Consider the following 20,793-nt stretch of genomic DNA (forward strand, 5'->3'; position numbering starts at 1 on the left):
AAAAGCTGTTTGAACGGTTAAAGGTCAATAATCCAGAATTCACTTGTCGATTCACTAATATAATCAACTAATAAATTGTGAGAGGATCTAGCTAGTCAGTTATCGCAACTTAAAAAAATCACCAGTGAGTATCCCAAAAAGATCAAACGCGAACTGTAGCCGGAGGAAGTCCCACGAATTCACTTTCGAAACCACTCGCGGGATAAGACACGTGGAATTAATCACATCTCCTGTCGCACTTCCTTCCCTCCGTATTTTCTTTTTTTTTTCTCCTCCTCTTTCCTCATATTTCTTTTTTTCTTCTGTATCTTCTTTTCGTTTTGCGTCCGCAAGCTCCGATGGTTAATCTTGTGCTCGCCGCGAGCGTGACCCGAGCTGAATTTTAAATCTGACGTATTACACGCGTAGCTGGTGTACAGGAGTCGGAAGGACATCTACATAGAGGCAAGGAATTAGCATAAGCCATTGTCCTGCCAACGGCTCGACCAGGAGAATGGTACCTGAAAGCTCTACCAGTTACAATAACCCTTTATACAGTGCAGGTGGAGTACTGTTATAACCGTAAATCGTATGAAAATGTATCGTGAGCGCTTTTGCGATTCTATTCGGTTGGCCAGAGGAATTACGACTTGCCAATTAACCGATTAGATTATCGCCAGGGCCAGATATTGTCAACTCGCAATTATATGTGCGAAGGGATGTCTTGATAATACAGGCCAAGTGTAATAATCGTTCCTCCTATTATATGGGACCGAAAATGATTTAAACAACCGCGTAATCGAATGTAAAATATCGATCGTGGTTATTCCCATGTTGTTGAGATAGAAACTTTGCTGATTCTTGAACGATATTACGAACAAATGTAAAGAGAGTTAAAAGAGAGAAGATACTCTCTTAGAGAAACTTATTTTGTGTTAGTTATATGATTCGTGGAATATTTATTTGATAATAAGTTATTGAAAAAATGTTTGGCTTAGAGAATGAACAAAGAATGAAGACTGTAATTTTGTGTCGATTTGTAGAATTCTTGAAGGGTATTGGAAATGGATGGTCGACGAAATCTTTGACTTAGAGAACGAAGCGAAAACAAAAATTGATATTGCGAGTATTGATCATTTGATTCGTAGAAGAATTCTTGCAGTGTGATGTGAATAGGTGGTTTAAAAAATCCTGAACTAAATGAATGACCATACAATAAGCAATGTTTTTATATTAATTAATTATTTGATCATTAAAAGAATTTTTAAAAAAAACAGAGAGAATGGATGGTTAAACAAATATTTGGCTTAAGGAATGAAGAGAAGATAGAAATTCGTTTTATCTCTCTTAATTATTGAATTTGTAAAAGAATGCTTGAAAAATGAAGAGAATGGATGGTTCACGAAGTACTTGACTTAAAGAATAAAACAAGAAGAAAATTGATTTTATATAGGTTAGTTGGTTTATATGCTGTTTTATAGGTTGGTCTATGGATTGGAAGTAGACTGCAGTCTACTTCGTTATTAATATCGCGTGCAAGAGTACGTGGGAAGTTTCCTGTGATCTTAATTACTCTTTCGATTAAGTAAATACTGTTATATCAATCGTCATTGATTGCATAGACGCGTTCTACTAACATCCGCAGAACCTTCCAGTAAGTTTCTATCGTCGTTTTCGAAATATTAACGCGAATTATCGACTATACGCAAAACTTGCGGTCTTCAAAGACTCATTGTCAGATAAATCCTGTACACTGCGTTTTAATTGGGAGACCACGTTAGATATCAGGAATTTGCAATTGACGTAAGATATATTTACTCTCTATATCGAAAAGAGGAAGCAAACAGTGGTGTACTAAGAAACGTGATTCATTCTATCTCATCCGGGATTTCAATTTTCCCGAACTTTGCTTCCAAGAAAAAAGGAAGAAGAAGCAAACGAAATATACAAAATTTCCTTATATAATGTTGGACCAACTTATTACGACAAAATAGCTTATAGCGACACACGAATGCTCGTAAAAATGCGACGGATGCACTCCCCTTGCTAACACGTGTCAGGACGAAAATAAAATTTTTATTAACGAAAAAAAAAATATTTTACTGAAATAAAGTAGTAGCAAGGGAAGGAATTTAGTATTTTTTTGTTTTCTAATTAACACTAGCACTGCGTGAAAAAGAATTACGCAAACAGCCATTGCAGGCTCCTTTCTATATCCACGCCTGGTAATTGCGATATTTCTGTAATTACGCTTATGTAGTACGATAATCCTGAATATTCATTTTTATATATGTACTCTTAATCCTTTAGTACTACGATCGATCAGTCACGCGATAAAATGTTTAATACATTGACATGGCAATTAGGTAGTAGTAATAATACATAGTACTTTACTGCATCTAGGTTAAATAGATTAAATTACTATGTAAGTAGTGGGTAAGTGTCGTATGCAATTATATGACTACAGTGTTGTAACGAAGATGACACACAGACTAACAACGAGTGATTCTAAACCAATTTTAAATAGCTGCTCATAGAATCTTAAAGCTAGAACTATCAGAATGGTGATCTGACAAAGTGCTCAGTTCGTTATTTTTCATAGAAATTTTATAAATTTACAACGATGCGTTTTCCGAAACTTTTGTAAAAATATATAAGTAAAAATCTGTTTTTCTTCTTGGATTATATATTTTTTCGTACATCTTTCATCTTAATTTCTTTGTTCGTCTAAAAATTTAGTCTAACCTAAGATTTAATTGAAATTTGTAGCCGCACATAGAACTAACATTACCAAAAATCGAAGAGAAATATGAGTGGAAAGAAATTAATTTCTAAGTGTGAAATTTGTCCAATTGACAATAAAAGAAAATTCTAATAAGGTTTTCTCATGAGACATGTAATAGGACGCGACAAGCCTCTTTATCTCCCTTGAAGGAAGAGAACTGCTTACAAAGAAACTATGAGGAAAAAAAGAGGAACCGTACGACACATGACGCAACACACAAGCTTTGCTGGAGTGTTTTGACAAATGACGAACAGAGTTCTCGGAGAGAAGAGTGCACATGTCTCCGGTCCGCGTCTCGAGGAACTCGCCAGAGGGTCTACCCTCTCATGGCATATGCGAATTGTGTGTCAGGAGGATCGTAAAAATCCGAGAACAGCCGGGCACCGAGGATTTTTCGATGAATTTTCACACGAGAAGGACCCAGCTATCGGCTCGTCCCCGTTCAATTAAGTTTCAACACCGGAAACATGTGAACCTACTTTACGCTTTTAAAGTCATGCCTTATTCGGCGGAAAACCGGCGAGAAAAACCGCTTTGCCGCTTTCGATCGGCGATCCTCGATTAACTGAAACTCCATCGAACCGAGTTCTTTCCCCACTTTCGAAAATTGTCCGGTGTATTTTGTTCGAAGCGATTAGGGGATTTAATTTTTTGGGCAAATAGAGCAATCGAGGAAATGCTTGAAAATTTCAAACATTTATTTTATGATGATAAAGGACAATTTTCTAGTAGAGCTTTTAGAATATCGATACAATAAGCTTTATTAATAATACGTATTTGTAAAAGTAATCTTTTAAAGTAATTCTTTTTGGATAATTTAGAGTAATCTGATGGTTAAGATAAAGAAATTGAGGTTTGTGAAATAAAAGAACTCTATTCAATAGAATAATACGTATACTAAATATTTAACTTGTGAGTTGTAATATAGTCTTTAGAGAAATAATTTCTTTCGAGAAAAATAAAATTATAATATTTATATAGATAATCATCTGATCGAAGAATTTCGAATAAAAGAGACTTTCCATACTTTCAAACATCAATTATAGAAACATTTCTAATATCTCCTATGAATCATCAAATGTCTATCTAGTTTGATACTTGAACTATTTCCTAATTTATTCTGATTAGTATGGCGCCGAACAGACAGCTTCTGACGACAATAAATTAACGAGAAATTTATATCGTTCAATCCCGCACAGGCAAATATGCATTGATGCATTATCTTCTTACTTGATGGACCATAACATCACTTACGAAAGCAGAAGCAACTCGACTCGAAGGGAACGCGAATGCAAGGTCGAAAAACCTGCGAAAAAAGTGGACAAATGCGACGCGCGGCCTCGTAATTATGTCACAATTGTACGCGACGCGCGTATGTGGCGTAACACTCGGATAAGCGGAGTAATGAGACCGATAAAAATGTGTAGTCCTTCTATTTTCAAAGATTTTACGAGTTTCGTCGTTAATACAATACATCATCGAATAATTGCCTGATTGATGAGAAGATATACGTCTCGAAATTATCCCCGAATTCAAAATCGAAATATAAAGTTAATTACCGAAAAGAAAAGAGTTTCACTTACTTCAAGAATGATAATTCATCTGAACCACACTACATGATCTTAATTAATATTCGACCAGTATAAACTCTAATGTGTTCTAACTATGAACATTCTAGGAAATATTCCAAGGCAAAACGAGGAATATCAATACAATAATATTTACCCACCAACTACGTGCATTTGGTGGACATCATTTCCTATATAATAATATTTGATCATTGTAAACTCTAATCTGTCTTACGTCCTAACAATAAATTTCAAAGTCCTCCGTTTATACTCCAAGGAGAAACGAGGAAATTAAATATAACAATATTTATCCACCAACTACATGCACCTGATGGCCGTCATTTTCAACGATAATAATTAATATCTGATCACTAGAAACTCTAGTGTATCCTAACTATGGATAATAAATTTCAAAGTTCTTCATATATGCTCCAAGGAAAAATGAAGAAAATAAATATAATAATATTTGTCCACTAACCACGTGCTCCTGATGGCCGTCATTCCCGCTGAAGATCGGCCGGACCCACGGCTTGGATACCGGAAAACCCCTCTCGACACTGGTATGAGAGCCGAAGGAACGACAACGCGCACCACCTCCGCGGACGGGAGTCGGCCACTGACTGAACGTGACTCTGATTCTCTGGAACCGGGAGGAGGCTGCGTCGACCGGTCAGGGACCACGAGCCTGCGGCCTTCTGACACTCAAGTCACCGTCAATTTCTCCCCCTTCGTTCTTTCTCTCGTTCCCTCACTCCTCTTTCTTTTTCTCTTTCACCGAGCTGTTGCGTTTCGTTTACACTTTTCTTTTTTCCTCGATAAACAGACGATCCCTTTTACACTGATCAACGGAATTTGATTCTTTAGAAAACCGTCTGTGTGTTTAGTTACTTTCTTGCATGCTTTCTATTTATCGCTGGTATCAAGATTCAAAGGTGTAATTCGAAGTAATGGTAGTTTCATTGGTGAAGTTTGAGATCGGCATCTTTTTGGAGATTACGGCGCAATAGATGATCCCAGACTTAATTGAATATACTTTGCACCGGTGTTTCTGTTTGAGGATTTTGTTAGTCCGTTTTTGCTAATCGTTCGCTAAATATGCTCACGAAATGGAGGAGATACGAGAGGTTCTAACAGATGGTTCGAACGCTATTTCATTTGCACATTGCACTTTCGAAAGTTTCTGTTTCGTATAGACGAAAATTTTACCATTTTTATATATGCTAACAAGCCAATCGTGGTGTTTAAATGAATCGAAGGGCTCAACGAAAAAACGTGCAAGCGTATTTTTTCGTTTTTCTCCTAAAAGCATGTTAAGTACGAAACGGTATACAACACATAGGTAACACTTATAATAATGTGTAGGATTTATTCAGAAGTTTTCAAACGTTTATATGTACGTATAACGATATGTTTTATATACAACGATATCAACTTTATTTATAATTTTTTCAAATTAAAGACTTTATCGCTTGTACATTTGCTTTTGACCTCTGCACTATTAATAGAGATTTTCGGTGAACATCAATCTATTTAGTTAATATATTTCATGCAATTTCTAAGAACCTAGTCCCAACCCACTAGCATGTTCTTCACACGAAACACCATTAATATTCATTCCTCATAGCAAACTATTAGATTGACCACGACTGTAAGATGCATGATTTACTTCAAAATTCGCATACTACGACGATAGCTATCAACAATACCAATGATCTATGTTTATATAACATTTTTTGTTTGGTTATATTCATAAAATATAGTCATAAAATATAATTATTACACTTTGGGACACTTTATATATACCATAAATTTTCGATATTTTACGTCAATATTTTCAAATCGTAAAACAAAGATATCGCCAATTTCTATACTGAAAATTCTCAGTAATAATCGATAATACCATTGATATCTCTCTATTTCTCCCACGTACATGTTAAATATAACAAGCTGTAGAAAAATGAAGCAACACGGTTGTGACCCAGTGTGGAATGGTTCAAGGGCAAATGGACAGGAAGAGCAATGGGTTCTGAAAATTCATTCAGCCGCTCATTCACTCTACTCGCGGACGTCTTAATGAAAAGTGAACCGGCGATTTACGAGCGATCGTTCGATGCGAGTGTAGAAACGGCCGATGAATAATGGAACGCGTGCTTCTTGGATAGCCCCCTTAATAGTAACCAGCGACACGATTCCATCATGATGGGATACTCGAGCGACAGAAGAACAGAGATAGGCAAAGTCGATGACGGGAAGTACCGAGACAGTTAATTAAATTTAACGTGGAGGTTATCACGTCACCAACGATCGTTTCTATGTAAGTATCATGGACCAGCTTTTCGCCAATTCTAGCTGGATTCTATTCTCGATCGTCGAACGAGAGAAGCGTACGACGTGTCTCACGCTTGAAAGAAGCTCGAAACGACAAGAAAGTTTTAACGACAAGATTTAATAGCTATGGGACAGGCGGTAAATCGTTTTAACAACCTATGTGCACAGAACCAATTGTTCTTCCGCCGTTCCTTTCCCAGTTTCTGCCCCGTTTTCTTTTTCCAACCCGGTTATTTCCAGTTTTCCTCGACGCCCGAGATGTTCTACTACCGTGAACGATTCGATTTTGATACTTGAGAAACAACTACCTTAATCGCGCTGCATTCTATCCCCTCATCATGAGATTTATCCGGTATTTGAAAAGAAATCATGGATCTTTCGTAATGATTTTTCGATTTTAATAGTTCCGGAAATGTCTTTAACTCTTTGAGAAAACTAACATTAGATTAATGCAATTGTTTTTTTTTTTTTTTCTTTTTTAGTCAATTTATAGTATCGAATCCTATTCCTTCAGCCCATTCTTTAATATTATGGTTTTGAAAGACAATTTCAAGGATTTCTTTTTCGACGCTGGTTTAGGTCCTACGGTTTTATGAAATTTGTACAAATTAATGTATTTATAACATTGTAATAATCTATTTTTTCAAACCTGTATGGTATACTTCTGTAAACTACCTATTATTCTAATATATTTTTCAATGTGAATTATCATATTCACGTTTTCCAATAATCTTATATATATGTAGTTTTTTGTCGCGCTCAATACATAATACCTTAATCATAACATTTACTGGAGACACTAGCGAGCGAAACGTCGGATGTAAAACCCTTCTTCGCTAAAATAGTCTCAAAATTATCAAATCGTTCAAATCCAAGTTTCCACTGTAACACAAATACATACACTCTCTCACCACCGATCGATCAATCATGCAAAACACGAAGCAAGATACAAGCCCCTCGACCATCGAACGTTCCGTTCGCCAGAATCTCGAGACGAATATTCACGGAAGAGAAAAACGACGTAAGTCGATCCATTAGGACTAACCGTATGCTTCGACGGCGCATCGTGGCGGATGACAGTTCCCCGTCCAGCGGGAGTCCTTCGACAAGAAGCCTCCTCCTCTCTTATCCGGTTAATTCACGTTAAGACCGGCACCAAGTGAAATCCTTGCGAAAGGACGCGCGCGTGGAACTCACGAGAGAAAACTGACCGAAAGAAGCGCGGTACACGAACAGAGTACCGACCCCCGATACCGAGCTGCTCTCTCGGTTCGAGTCGAGAAAGAAAGAGGAAGAGCAGAACGTACGAAGAGAAAGAGAGGAAGAGTTACAAGAGACGCATGGAGAGAGGGAGGCAGATAGAAGGTTGGCGGCAGAGATGGTCGTAGAAGGGGCGGGAGGGGCGAGAAACAGCGACAGGGTGGAGGACCGTAAGAGAAGAAGAGAATAGTTGGAGGGTGGGAGAGAAGACCTGGTGGGGACTTCTTACTCATTCATACTCAAACGCCCCCGCAAAATTGCAAGTACCGTAAAGACGGTGCTTCTTCTCCACGCTCGAACTGCCAGCTATACGCTGCTTGATTAACGAATTCGATGCACTCGGTTTGATCCTGCTCGAAAGATTGGATGGCGAAAGTTTCGGACGAATGCGGTGATTCATGAATAGGAGATTTTCGTTCGGGTTTCTTGGATGTTTTTCTATGAATTGAATTTTCAACCGGTTTGAAAATGAAAGCCTTGATAAGTAAGGGTGACCAATGTTTGAGAGATTTTTGTTTGTGGTGTGTTTGGATACGATTTTAATTTCTGATTAGAACACTTCTGGAGATTTATGAGTATTCTGTATGAATGAATACATGAATGAACTGATCGGTATAAATGCAACCGAGTTACACGTCGTGTTATAATAACATTGTAATAAAGAGGTTAAATAAACGATATAAAGTTTAGCGATAAGATAGAGCGATTTGTCTTTAGATCGTGTTATCAGTTGCGTTATAGATTAAAAATAAAAATTAAATGAAAATATCGAATAATGTACATAAATAATGTACTGTTCTAGAATTACGTATATTTCGATCTTTGTGTATCCTATTTAATATTTACTTGTTTTGCAAAATCGATAACATAGTGACGTAAAATATTCGATTGTCGCTTCAGGATTTTAATCTTCAATTAATCAAATTACAAACGCTGTTATGAGAGTGACATAATCTGACAACCAGAGAAAATGAATCAACTCTTAGATAATATAATTTTTTTTGTATAAGTGACATATTTGGTACCACAATTACATCTGGAAGAAATAAATTGGATTTATCTAAAATTCATAATTATCGATAGAATTATGGATAGAATAAAATTTTATCTGACTCAATATAGATGCAATCAAAAAGTGATCCTAAGTTTTTCACCTGTACGTTATACTAACGATATATGGCAATATTACTCTTACCCCAATCGCCATCCTACTTGGCCTCCTGTATATTTTCCGTGGTAACGGGCAACGAGGTCACCCTTAAGCCGCAAATAGTTCACGCAAAGTAATCAAACAAGTTGTTACGATGTTTCAAAAAAAGGAAAACGTTAGCGTAACGTAATCAGGAGCGTGCCTCTTGTCGGTGCTATCGGGCGTGAATCTCATTTCGACTCGGACGCGACGTCGCGCGAAATTCGACGGACGCGATTAGCGAACGAACGTTAACGTCCGTTTGTTAATTAATGCGCGTGGTATGGTCGCACGAACAATACGCTCGTCGAACCCGCCAATTCAATTTCGACAAGCCGGATTAACGCGTCAGGATGAATCGGCGCCGGCGCTCGATCACGGCGTCAACACGTGCCTTTTATTAATCACCCTCCGATTTTGTTAATTATCCCCTATTACCGAATCGCTGCGATCGAAATAATCGGAGCAACATCGATCACACCTACGCCACTCTGCGTGGGCTTAAGACGAAATGGGCTCGCGATTGATATCATTTTTTTTATTTTTATGACATAAATTTATAATTGATTCCTCTTTGGAAATTACAAGAAACTTTATTGATATTTTATTCTAATTTATCACGTGTGTAACCAAGATCAGAAAACAAGCCACTTTTCAATTTCAAAGTATATTATTTCTGCTGTGTATATCTGATTGTGTATCAAATTCAAGTATATACATGTCTTTCAAGCCTAAACGTGTATAATTTTTGAGCTAATGATATCGATATGGACGAGAGTGATTGAAGCGCAAAGTTTAGATTATAGCGCTAATATAATGAGTGGAATTATGTATTTCTTTTTAGTGATAATATTTGTGAATGATTAACATTTATTGACAGTTATCCGTATCTCGGTATCGATATTTGTAATCATCGATACAGTTTAATCGTTACTGCGAAAGATTTATATTTCGAAACTGTGTAAGAGTGCATGGAGTTATGCGAATGTTGTTAACAATTATATGATAATATTTGCCGTTGGTTATCGACATTAATGAAATTGATTTGGCGTGTATTTGTATTATTATATTTCTATCGATATTCTATTCTTTAATTTTGTTTTGTTCTGTACTGTGAATACGTATTATACACATGTGATATTGGATATATTGTAAATATTGATACAGATTAGTACTTATTTAAATATTATGCATTTTTACAATCGCATTCTGTACCTTCTGTTTCATTTAAGAGATTAATTCTAACATAAAAAAACAAAAGAAATATAAACTTGAAAAGCAAGTCTCGTTACTTCTCGAAAGCTATCGCTGCTTATCAATATTTGCTGACAATTATTGACTTTGTTCAATGTCTGTCGACGATTTCAAGATGAATTCAATCTAATATAATTTAAAGTTCCAATATTAAAACACAAAAACATATAAAACATCAATGACACTTTATACATGGAAACTCTGGTAATTTCCAATAAAAATATGTAATAAAGAAAATACAATAGAAACCTAATTATTTTTTCTACAAGTCCATTCTCCGAACATTTATTGGCTTTGCACATCCATCGAATGATGCTATCCGATCACTGATCGAAGATCGATAACGTTTACATTTCCGCCGTTGTAAATGCGAATCTCTTTAGCAGACGCCACCTGTTATACCATTCGCGAAATTACGAGATTGAGATTATTAGCGATTCAGCCATCGAAAATTCGCTATGTGCCGCGGTTTGACCCCTCCCTAACTGATCCCTCATTGACGAATTGACCTCGATGACAAATCGCGTCGCACGTGCGACTAACTGATAGCGGCGCGAGTTTCTGTAATCCCCGCGATCCCAAAGCCACTGGTGGCCGATTAGCGAACGCGATTGCGTTCAGTTAATTAGTGCGTACAGATTGTCAGCCTGCAGTCAGGATTCCCTCTCTCTATTCCAAATCTCCTGGTTCTATTGATTTTCCTGCGACTCTACATATTCGTATTTTTATCAACGACGATGGAAACGAAAATTAAGATTAACGGTTTCCGCTTCAAATTTCTAATTTGCTAGTCGTGATTTTTGAAGGAACTGCAATGTTTTTTGAATAGCTATTTTCAGTTACTGTTTGTATAGAAAATTTAATCATGGAAATATTCGAGCAAAGTAATTATCTAGTTCAATGTGATAAAAATCGTATTATAATGGTTTGTCGCCGTACGCAAACATTCCATATTTTAAATATATTATTTGTTATATTGCTTCAGTTTAATTACTTTTCCAATAGTAGTCCACAGTTGAACATATATTAAATTAAAATTATATTTTGATAAATCGAATTTAGATGTGTTCCCTATTGAAAACACGTTTTAGCCAGTTCTGCGGGTTATTCTATTATAGGAAGGAATCGCGACTTGAAGAAGATTGAGAACTATAGACGAATTTAACCTGACTTCAAAAAAAAAAGATCGGTCGAAAGTATTGTTAAAATTAGATGGTGATGATGGGAAATTTGTTAATAATATATCGTTGTAACTTTATTCGCGTTAGTTATTCATAGTGAAATTATGTATTTTGAAGAAACTAAAAACATTTACAGTACAGCAGAATTGTTTTTTCAATAAATAATCTTTTTGTACAACATGAAACTGTAAATACACAGACTCTTACACTCTTTGATGGAAAATATGTAGAAGAAGAAACATATACTTAATCGGTTTTAAATACGAATTAAATACGGATTTTAAATTCTATTCAATTTATTAAACATATTTCCAGTGGTCTTTTCGAAAAATTTCTTGGAAACAGGGTAATGCGTCAAACGTTGCGTCACATTTCATAAATAACATTTGGCAGGCGAAAAGTTACAAGACCAATTGCGTTTCGTGTATGTAACGTAATCATGTTTAAAAATCAAGGTGCTTGGTAAACTATTAACATTACGTTGGATGATCATTTCTCTGCGGCATACCTCCTCTGTCTTGGTTCGAGGAACGCGTGTTTAGAAACGGCTTGTACGATATAAATTGTATATACACATCGTAAGAGAAATTGGTCGTGTTCAAATAAATAAACATCCGTCTGAAAATGGGAGCGTTAAACAAACGATGATCTTGATCGTAAAATTCGCGGGGGCGGTGGCGGCATCGCTATTTATTTAAATAGTGGATATTTTTGTAAAAGTTCTCTCCGCGCTACAATTCTCAACTTGCTTGTGATTTCAATTTCTTTTTCTCTCTACTCCGCAGACTAATTTTCCTAACCCTTCCACGAAATTGTATAACTTTTGTTATTTCCACCTCCGCAATGTTATATAATTCTACAATTCATTGTACGTGAATATGGTAGGTTAATAAATTCTAAAATTCTATTGGTGTAATCTTAGTTCCAATCCAGAGCATAACGATCGGATAATAGAAATATCGGTAAATTCAAATTGTACGGTTAGATATTACCTAAAATCTCACGGCGACGGTTCCTTCGTTTTCGTTATTTTTATTATTTCCAAAAGGTATCTATCCGGAGATATTCTAAATCGAGCTGTTTTATCGGTTATCGCTCTGTTAGGTCACTTTTTCCGATGGCAGGACATGTGTCCTGTTACACAGCACTAGGGATGGGCGTCAAAGGAAGCAGCTAGTGACCTCGAGAAGCAACGTTTCTATTTAGGGCAGACGATAGACGATAAACCGTGCGTGCTCCAGGATGCAGCCTGATAGAAAGCCGCGCGTGCGATTTAATTTCATTAAGATAGATGGTCATTCATATGCGCGACATAATTGATTCTCGCGTCTCTCACTGTACTACGCCATTAACTTATTCATTGTTGATTGGATTTTGATTATCTCCGATGTTATATACTCACTATTAAATCATTTTCGTATAAACTTTATATCTATATAGTAAAACTTCTAATTTGTGATTTACATGAATTATTACAAAAGCTTTTGTTTTAATTTCATAACGTATATTTAATTTATTTCTCGCATTCAGGTTGACATCGTATACGTAAATCATAAAAAATGCATTGCATTCTACGTCAGAAATATAAAACCATATCTTCTGTAATTTAAATCGAGTCTAGTTAAAATACATCTATTTTTCACTACTCAGCCATCAGAAATCAGATTGTTTAAATCCCATTTTAATTTCAAGTCAAGTAACTTCAGTCCTATAAACACAAAGTTCAATAACATAAATCTGACAATACATATTTCCAGCCAAAACGTAGCTATTTTGATACAAATGAATACGTTCACGATGAATCTCCATTGTGAATAACCTCATTATTTCCGGAAACAGGTATCAGCGAAAAATCAGCGGAGTAACATTTATCTGCAGGTTTAATTAATTTCATTCTGATTAACAACGTTTTCGGTTCGTTAATGTAATTGGGTCATTAGATAACGCTTTCGAAACTGTAGCCGCGAGTAACCTAAAGCGTCCGTGGAGCGGATGAACGACACTGATTATACGCTGAAAATAAACGAAGGCGACAGAAAAAAAGAGAGAATCGCCATTGTCTGACACCGCGATATACGCGTGTTACAAAACGATGACATCAAATGTATAAAACGATTACGTTTTACTGTACGATAAAAATTAGAAACATTTCGCGTAGTTTGCATCAAAAACAAGAGTAGAATCGTACAGAAATGCGTTGGCGGAGAAAATAAATCGACGTTTAAGATGCCGTACAGCTATAACATCGATGAAGTACCGCCCGACGATGTTCCCTGCGTGGAACATGATATACGGCGTGCTAAAAAGTTTCTTCAAAAACACAGTCCAGAGTCAGGTGATAGCTTGTGAGTTCGTGAATTTGAAACGCAACTTGCTCCACCGAATTTAATCGGCGGAGCGGTGAATCGTTCAACGTAGAAAATTTGTAAAAAGAAAGAGGAATTAACCCCTTGTGGATTCAATTGATTAAAGTTAAAAGAAAATTGGGATGTATTTCTAGATATGGAATGATTATCAAATATCGAAATTCCTGAGAAAGAAAAGTTTGAAGCGTGTCAGGAATTGTAATTGATTATATTTCAAAATGACCGTTATGATCACGATATTCTTATTTCTCGATAGAATGTATGAAAAGGTTAGTTTCATGTAAAAGGCTAACAGCGTACGAAACTTTTGAGCGTATGTATATCATTGGTCACTATATCATTGTATATTTGGAATTATACTCGTTGTAAACAGAAACTAAATGTATAGACACCTCTTAGCATCCCTTATGAAGTTAGAATTTAATAATAATTACATATCAGCTTCTTAGGAATAGCGAGACGCTTCGAGGAAATCTTATCGAGGTTATCAAATCAAAAATATTATCTTTGACTACTACTCGCTTTTGAATATAATCAACTATTTTAGTGGTCGATTTATTATTAATAAGTTTGCCTTACGATCTTCTGGAAACTACTTAAGGCAACTTCAACTAGTCATTGTTACCATATCATGTTACTATAGTATATTAAAAGATTACACATAGACAATTTTTAATTAGTAATTCTCAGTCTGCAAAAATTGCTAGTAAAGTTGGAATTTAAATTAACCTTTGTTAGACATATAATCTTCCTTTATTGAATCGATACCAAATCTGTATCACGAATGTTACTCGATATTATAATATAAAAGAAGTGTTTAATGAAATAAAGACTCGACTGTTTCATTGGTCAACTTCTAATTAATTAATAATCGGAGTCGATCTCATTATCTCTACAAATACAAAGTATTGTAATAGTAAAAATTTCCTTAGATATTATTCTCGTTTTTGAACGATTCTTAGGTACGATCACTTGACGGAAGTATTAGCGAAGATACTCGCCGAGAGGCCAAAGAACGCGGTGGATATTTTCGAGGAATTCAGCAGAAAAGTCAAGGAGGAGAGATTCAAGACTCAGTCCAATCATCTACGAGACGTATACGTTGCACCGGCGCAGTATGAGGATGCGAAAGAGATCATCAAACTGTTCAAAGTACAGACAGCCAGCAATTAACGATTAAACCGGGATCCTTAATTTAACTGTCGTATAAAATAATAACGTGAATCGTGAGGAAGTTGGTCGTTATTTAGACGGGTACTTTGAGCGTCTTACTGCAATTCCAGAATGTTCAGAGTATCTACGAAGACAAGGGAGAAAAACTCGAGACAGAAGAGGAAGAGGAAGAAGGGGATACAAAGAATAAAATACCCAACATGTTGGATCTTCTATTTTATTTCGAACAGACTGGTGTGGGGTTGCCACGAGTACAAATGGTATTGCTTAATTTGTCTATACGAAAACTTATGGCCGAGTCTCCTATAGAAAATGTCAGGTAAATACCGAGAAATCTTATTATCGTAAAAGAAATGTTCGAAAATTAATAAATTCGCGCGATAGATTTCGATTAAAAAGCCATAATAATTTAATTTTATGCGATATATTTTGGACAAAGGTTTTGAATAAATTTTTAAACAATATTCTTAAATTAATAATTTCACATGATAGATTTTGGGGAAAGATACTTGGGAGTCCAAAAAATTATTACGTGGTAGAAGCAGACTTGCAACCAGAGGAATTGAACAAAAGATTAGAGGTAAACGAATGACTTTAAAAGGAAACTTCCATTTTTCACAATGAAATAACTCCAAGTACTGTCTATCTTGATATTATTTGCTTGAATCACGAAACATTGTAAGCCAACACGATAGAGTAAATTCATTTTAGAAAGAGAGAGAGAGCAAAGCACTTTCTGAATATCGTCCACGCGTCTGCAGAGAATGGCGGAGGAGGAGAAACAGAGGCGTGAAGAGGAGCGAACCAGAGCGGAAGAAATGGCTATAGCAGAGAGAGAAGTTGCTGAAAACATGGAAAGAGAAGCGACGGAGGAAACTGAGGGAGTAGCTGAAGCGGTGGAAGAAAAAGAACCGGAAGGTTTGAAGCTCGTCTTTCCGCCTCTACCTACTCATTCGTGGGTACCACCAACGGAAGTACCGCCGGAGAGAATCGGAACTGGTGCGAATACCAAGGTACACTTCACGAATATCTTTAATGTAAGAACAATAAAGACAGCAAAATTTTTTTACCGAAAAAGAGATAGAAATTAATTGTTACACACGAATTAGATTGAGCTTTATTAAACTTGTGAAAATTGCAGTTTGTGTTATTTTTTAAAAATAAAACACTTCATTTATTCGTATAATTTTTACGCAAAATTACGACGTATCGTAAAAAGTTAGGAGCGCAACTTCCACAGAATTAAAAATGAAATTATCTAATATGAGTCATGGTTTCTGACTAACGATTAAACGTAACGATATCATTACGCAACATTCCATTAATCGAAGTGGAATCACATTGTACGCGTGGAAAACATCCACAGCATTCAAAGCGCAACGTTCGATCGAATTAATATGCGACGCAAAACACGGGGCGTGTTTTCCTGAGCGTGATCCCGGTGGTCGACTTTGTTCCAGGTGTATTTTGTATGCAACGAGCCCGGTTTGGACAAGTGGATCGAACTGCCACCGGTTACACCGCAGCAGATAGTAATTGCACGACAGATTGTTCGCTACTGCACAGGAAATTTGGAAACACCGGTACGTGTTCATTTTCCACAGAGACAAAAAGTAAAATAAAAAAGAAAGAAAAAGGTGAAAAATATAAAAAATCGAAGAACCACGATTAAATTTCCGATTTATAGTTTCACACTTTCCCACCATTCCCTGGCACCGAAAAGAATTATCTCCGTGCACAAATAGCCAGGATTAGCGCGACCACCCAAGTTTCTCCGATTGGATTTTTCACTTTTGGTGCCGGAGACGAGGAGGAAGAGTTGATGGAGGAAGTGGAGGAAGGTATATAACGTTTCATGTTTATCTGGAAGAAAATTCGAAGAAGAAAGATCAGTACTATAAATTATTCGCAACGCTCTTTACTGTTTTATATAAGACTCGTTTTATTAATTATAATAGAGGAATTTTTCTACTTTATATAAATATACTATTCTTTAAATGCCATTCATTGCATGTATAGGCGGAGTATTGTCAGAGAACGTACATTACGATCCTTTGCCTATTAAGGATTTAATAGACCCTTCCATGTCGAACTGGTGTCATCATGCACCGTATCTTTTGAAACAAGGCCGCGTCGTATGGTGGAATCCAAAGGCAGCACAAGAAGAAGTTAGTCTTTCTTATAATAATAACAACAGAAACACAAGTTCGTAAGGAATAAACGAAACTTCTAAAACGATCAAATGTACTTCGTTATGATCGAAACAAAAGAATCTTACCGAAAAAGTTTCGATAAAATTAATCGAGAACAAAATTTTATTTTTAATATGAATATTGCACCGATCTAACATTGGAAGCTAAGAGATTAACTTGAAAAACAGGACAATATTTATATAGAGTACTATAGAATATTATCTACTTAATATATATCTACGTAGAAAATATCTATCATGGACTACTTATCATGAAATTAGGAAATTGGAGAGGAAGAGGAAGTGGGTGAAGAAGAGGAGGAGGAGACAAGAGCTGGACCCGAGGCAGAAGTTGGTCCACCACTTTTGACACCACTATCGGAAGACGCTATCGTGGATTCGATAATACCGTGGAGAGTCTTGCAATCTTCTCGCGTCCAACTTGACCAGGCAGTCGCGTTAATTAGATCAAATATTTGGCCTGGCGCGTTCGCGTTCGCCTGTGAAAGGTGCGTGCACTCTAGCTCCTATTCAATAATGATTTTCCATTAAGCAGACGTATCTTTGATATTTATGTCGCCGACGAGTATAAATTCCCCTTGGGATATCGAAGAAACAGCACGGCAAGCTTGGCCACGAGGGGTACGGTTTTATCATGGGGCGAATCAACCGGGGAAAAGAGGAATTATGGCGCGTTAAAGGAAAATTAATGCGCGAGAAATTACGCTAATGTTACTTTAATGGTGTCTCTCCACAGGCGTTTCGCTAACGTGTACATCGGCTGGGGTCACAAATACATCACGTACAATTACAGTCCACCGTCCATGCCACCTGTGCAAGATCAGTACATAATCGGTCCCGAGATTATGGAAATCCAAGATCCCACCTTCGAACAAGAAGAAGCTTACAGAATTTCCCAGATGCCATCTCCGCCAGTTATACCGATGGGTAAAATCAATGAAATTAATAGCATAATTGGGTTGATAAGATTTTATTTTTCCTGTGTTATGCAAAAAAGGAATTGTTCTTGCAGGAGAGGAAGAGGAAGAAGGAGTTGAAGAAGAAGAGGAAGAAGAAGAGGAAGATTAAGAAGATGAGCAATCTGGATAACTACGTTACCAGTACGGTTTGGATCTAAAAGGATTTTGATTTACTGGTAAAACAGACGAATTCGACTGTTGGTACCCTTATAATTGACTTATCTTGAGAGAGAGAACAAAGTTTCTTACTTCCAATCAATCTATGTAAGAAAGTAATATTCTAATGTTGAACACTTTATGTGAATACTGCATATGAAAAACTATGATACTATATATTATATATATTACAATTAAGTTTAGTATTTAAAAATTAATTGCAAAGATATATGATCTTTAGAAGTTTATATTTATCAAAAAATGTTTGGAAAATGTTTCAATATAAGTATTAAAAGCTATAATTATGATGATTTGTATATTTTAGTAGTGTACAGCGTTTTTTAAGAATTAAAGTAAAAAACATTTCTTATAAATCAGTTTTCAATCGGTAAGGTAGAAATTCCTTCCTAGGGAATTTTGTTTCCTAAACGTTAAATTGGAATTACTGTGACACGTGCTACATATATATATTGTTCTATATCATATCATAACCTCTAAACCACGAATTTCCCGCCAAGTATAATTAAACAACATATACTTTTTAATTGTGAAACGCGAACATGTCTGAAGAAACGCCGGAAGGTGAATTTAGATTACGACCTATGAATTGTGAATTAAACCAACTTTCAATGCCTGATGGATCGGCAATGCTAATGCAAGGTAGGTTAACATTAATTATCACTAACATTATTTATTAATAACATTTTATATATTTTAGGAAATACTGCTGTAGTTGCTGGAATATATGGACCGATAGAAGCAAAACCACAAAAAATGATGTATGATAAAGCATCAGTTGAAGTATCATACAGTCCTATCAAAGGTCCAGCAAGTAAGTGAAACAAAATTTTTAATTCTCGAATTAAAACTGATTTAATTGCTCAACAATATAATGATATTAATACATTATTAATTTTTCAAGAGGTGGATGACAGAATGACAGAAATGTATATCAAGGAAACTTGTGAAGCTGCAATAATTGTTACTTTCCATCCAGCAACTGCTGTATGCATTAATGTACAAGAATTGGAAGATTCTGGTGGGGTATGATCTTTACATTCCTAGTATAAAACCACTTATACTATATATTAATAAATATGAATAAATTTTAGATATTAGCCTGTACAATAAATGCAGCATGCTTGGCACTTATTAATGCTGGTATTCCAATGAAATTTACTATTGCAGCAGTGAATTGTATGATACAGGAAGGCACTGAAAATATTATACTAGATCCTGATAGTACTCAATTACAGGTATTTAAAGGAATATTTATATACTTTAAGGGAAAAATTGAGATATTTAACGAATTATCTATCCATTTTAGGAAGCTAGAGCAGAATTTACATTTGCATTTGATAGTATGAAAAAAGATGTTATATGTTGTGATACTGTTGGTTGTTTTACGGAGACAGAATTTTTGGAAGCAATGGAAAAATGTAAACAAGTTAGTCAATATGTATTTGATTTCTATAGAAATCTTGTAAAAAAGTATGCAAATGTGATATAATATATATACATATATAGTTTTCAAAACATGTTTTAAATACTTCTGTCAGGATCAAGTAACTCCCCATTACCATCTTTTTACCATATGCGAAAAAATCGATTTAATGATCTATTAAGTCAATTAAAAATGAGTATTTTGATTTTATCTCAATCTTAATCTTAATCAAAATGATATCAATTTTGTCAAATATCAAATTTAAATATAAAAAAATACAAAAAATTATTTATTTATTTATTTATTATTTATTTAGGGAAAATTATAAGTAAATAAATTGTGGCAAGTAACAATCAAAAAGTTCTAAAATCAATCGTGATATTTCGTTATTCGTAACACTAAAACAAACACAACTATCATTTCATTGCATTAAATTTGTCGTGTCCCTTTTAAATTTAATCCCGAAAATCTCTAATTACAAAAAAAAAAAAAAAATGAACCATGGTTAACCCTTATCTTACATACATACGTGCAAACAATTATAATGTCCATACATAACTATAAAATCTCAAGTTCGTTTTGAAATCCATCTTGTGACCACGACCGTGATAATGCATTTGAAAAGTCGATAAGCTAAACTAGAGACAAGTTGTATTTTCTACTGGTGCCAGTTTCACTGTCGATTTCTTAAATTTGAATTCCAGAGACAAGTTGGACACGCTATAACGCGTCTACCTGATCGGAGATTGTCCGATCTATCCTGATCTTACCCATTTATAATTAACACTCACACCAGAAGGTATGCTACCTGTCTACCTAACACTAGATTTGGAAAAATGGCAAGAATCAAGCAAACCAACACAATCATCCTTCAGTTCTTAGACATACCATCCAGATGCGAAAAGCTTGCACTAGAGAGAGGTTCCGAAATGTCTCCAA

General features: G+C 35.6%; 3 protein-coding genes across 11 annotated transcripts in view; 2 read left to right on the forward strand and 1 right to left on the reverse strand.

The window, feature by feature from the left end:
- LOC132912401 (papilin) overlaps positions 1-7,927 on the reverse strand; it is a 158,067-nt gene extending 150,140 nt beyond the window's left edge. For 8 of the 9 annotated variants that reach the window (XM_060969774.1, XM_060969779.1, XM_060969778.1 and 5 more), the window contains exon 1: positions 4,811-5,035. In XM_060969774.1, the coding sequence (XP_060825757.1) occupies positions 4,811-4,833 (23 nt within the window). In that variant the 5' untranslated portion in view covers positions 4,834-5,035. Of the gene's footprint in view, positions 1-4,810; positions 5,036-7,705 lie in introns of those variants that run through there. The other variant, XM_060969773.1, reaches the window with a different exon arrangement.
- A 5,843-nt stretch (positions 7,928-13,770) lies between these two features.
- LOC132912745 (radial spoke head protein 6 homolog A) lies at positions 13,771-18,843 on the forward strand. Its single transcript, XM_060970438.1, has 11 exons — positions 13,771-13,889; positions 14,873-15,062; positions 15,194-15,402; positions 15,576-15,663; positions 15,845-16,096; positions 16,544-16,666; positions 16,771-16,924; positions 17,103-17,251; positions 17,557-17,783; positions 18,032-18,222; positions 18,308-18,843. Exons 1-11 carry the CDS (start codon positions 13,771-13,773, stop codon positions 18,361-18,363), a joined length of 1,758 nt encoding a protein of 585 aa, XP_060826421.1. The 3' UTR covers positions 18,364-18,843.
- A 31-nt stretch (positions 18,844-18,874) lies between these two features.
- Positions 18,875-20,051, forward strand: LOC132912392 (exosome complex component RRP46). Its single transcript, XM_060969769.1, has 5 exons — positions 18,875-19,070; positions 19,129-19,242; positions 19,333-19,454; positions 19,523-19,666; positions 19,738-20,051. The coding sequence occupies exons 1-5, from the start codon at positions 18,971-18,973 to the stop codon at positions 19,918-19,920; spliced, it is 663 nt and encodes a 220-aa protein (XP_060825752.1). The 5' UTR covers positions 18,875-18,970; the 3' UTR covers positions 19,921-20,051.
- The last annotated feature ends 742 nt before the right edge of the window (positions 20,052-20,793 follow it).

The sequence above is a fragment of the Bombus pascuorum genome, chromosome 12 (assembly GCF_905332965.1).
Source record: "Bombus pascuorum chromosome 12, iyBomPasc1.1, whole genome shotgun sequence".
NCBI lineage: Eukaryota > Metazoa > Arthropoda > Insecta > Hymenoptera > Apidae > Bombus > Bombus pascuorum.

Bases quoted from the DNA above. Each gene is read 5' to 3' on its own strand.
- LOC132912745 (XM_060970438.1), top strand. From the start codon at position 13,771: ATGCCGTACAGCTATAACATCGATGAAGTACCGCCCGACGATGTTCCC. The intron at 17,252-17,556 runs GTTAGTCTTTCT...TCATGAAATTAG, and splicing joins CAAAGGCAGCACAAGAAGAA to GAAATTGGAGAGGAAGAGGA. The intron at 17,784-18,031 runs GTGCGTGCACTC...GTCTCTCCACAG, and splicing joins TTCGCGTTCGCCTGTGAAAG to GCGTTTCGCTAACGTGTACA.
- LOC132912392 (XM_060969769.1), top strand. From the start codon at position 18,971: ATGTCTGAAGAAACGCCGGAAGGTGAATTTAGATTACGACCTATGAAT. The intron at 19,455-19,522 runs GTATGATCTTTA...AATAAATTTTAG, and splicing joins AATTGGAAGATTCTGGTGGG to ATATTAGCCTGTACAATAAA. The intron at 19,667-19,737 runs GTATTTAAAGGA...TATCCATTTTAG, and splicing joins CTGATAGTACTCAATTACAG to GAAGCTAGAGCAGAATTTAC.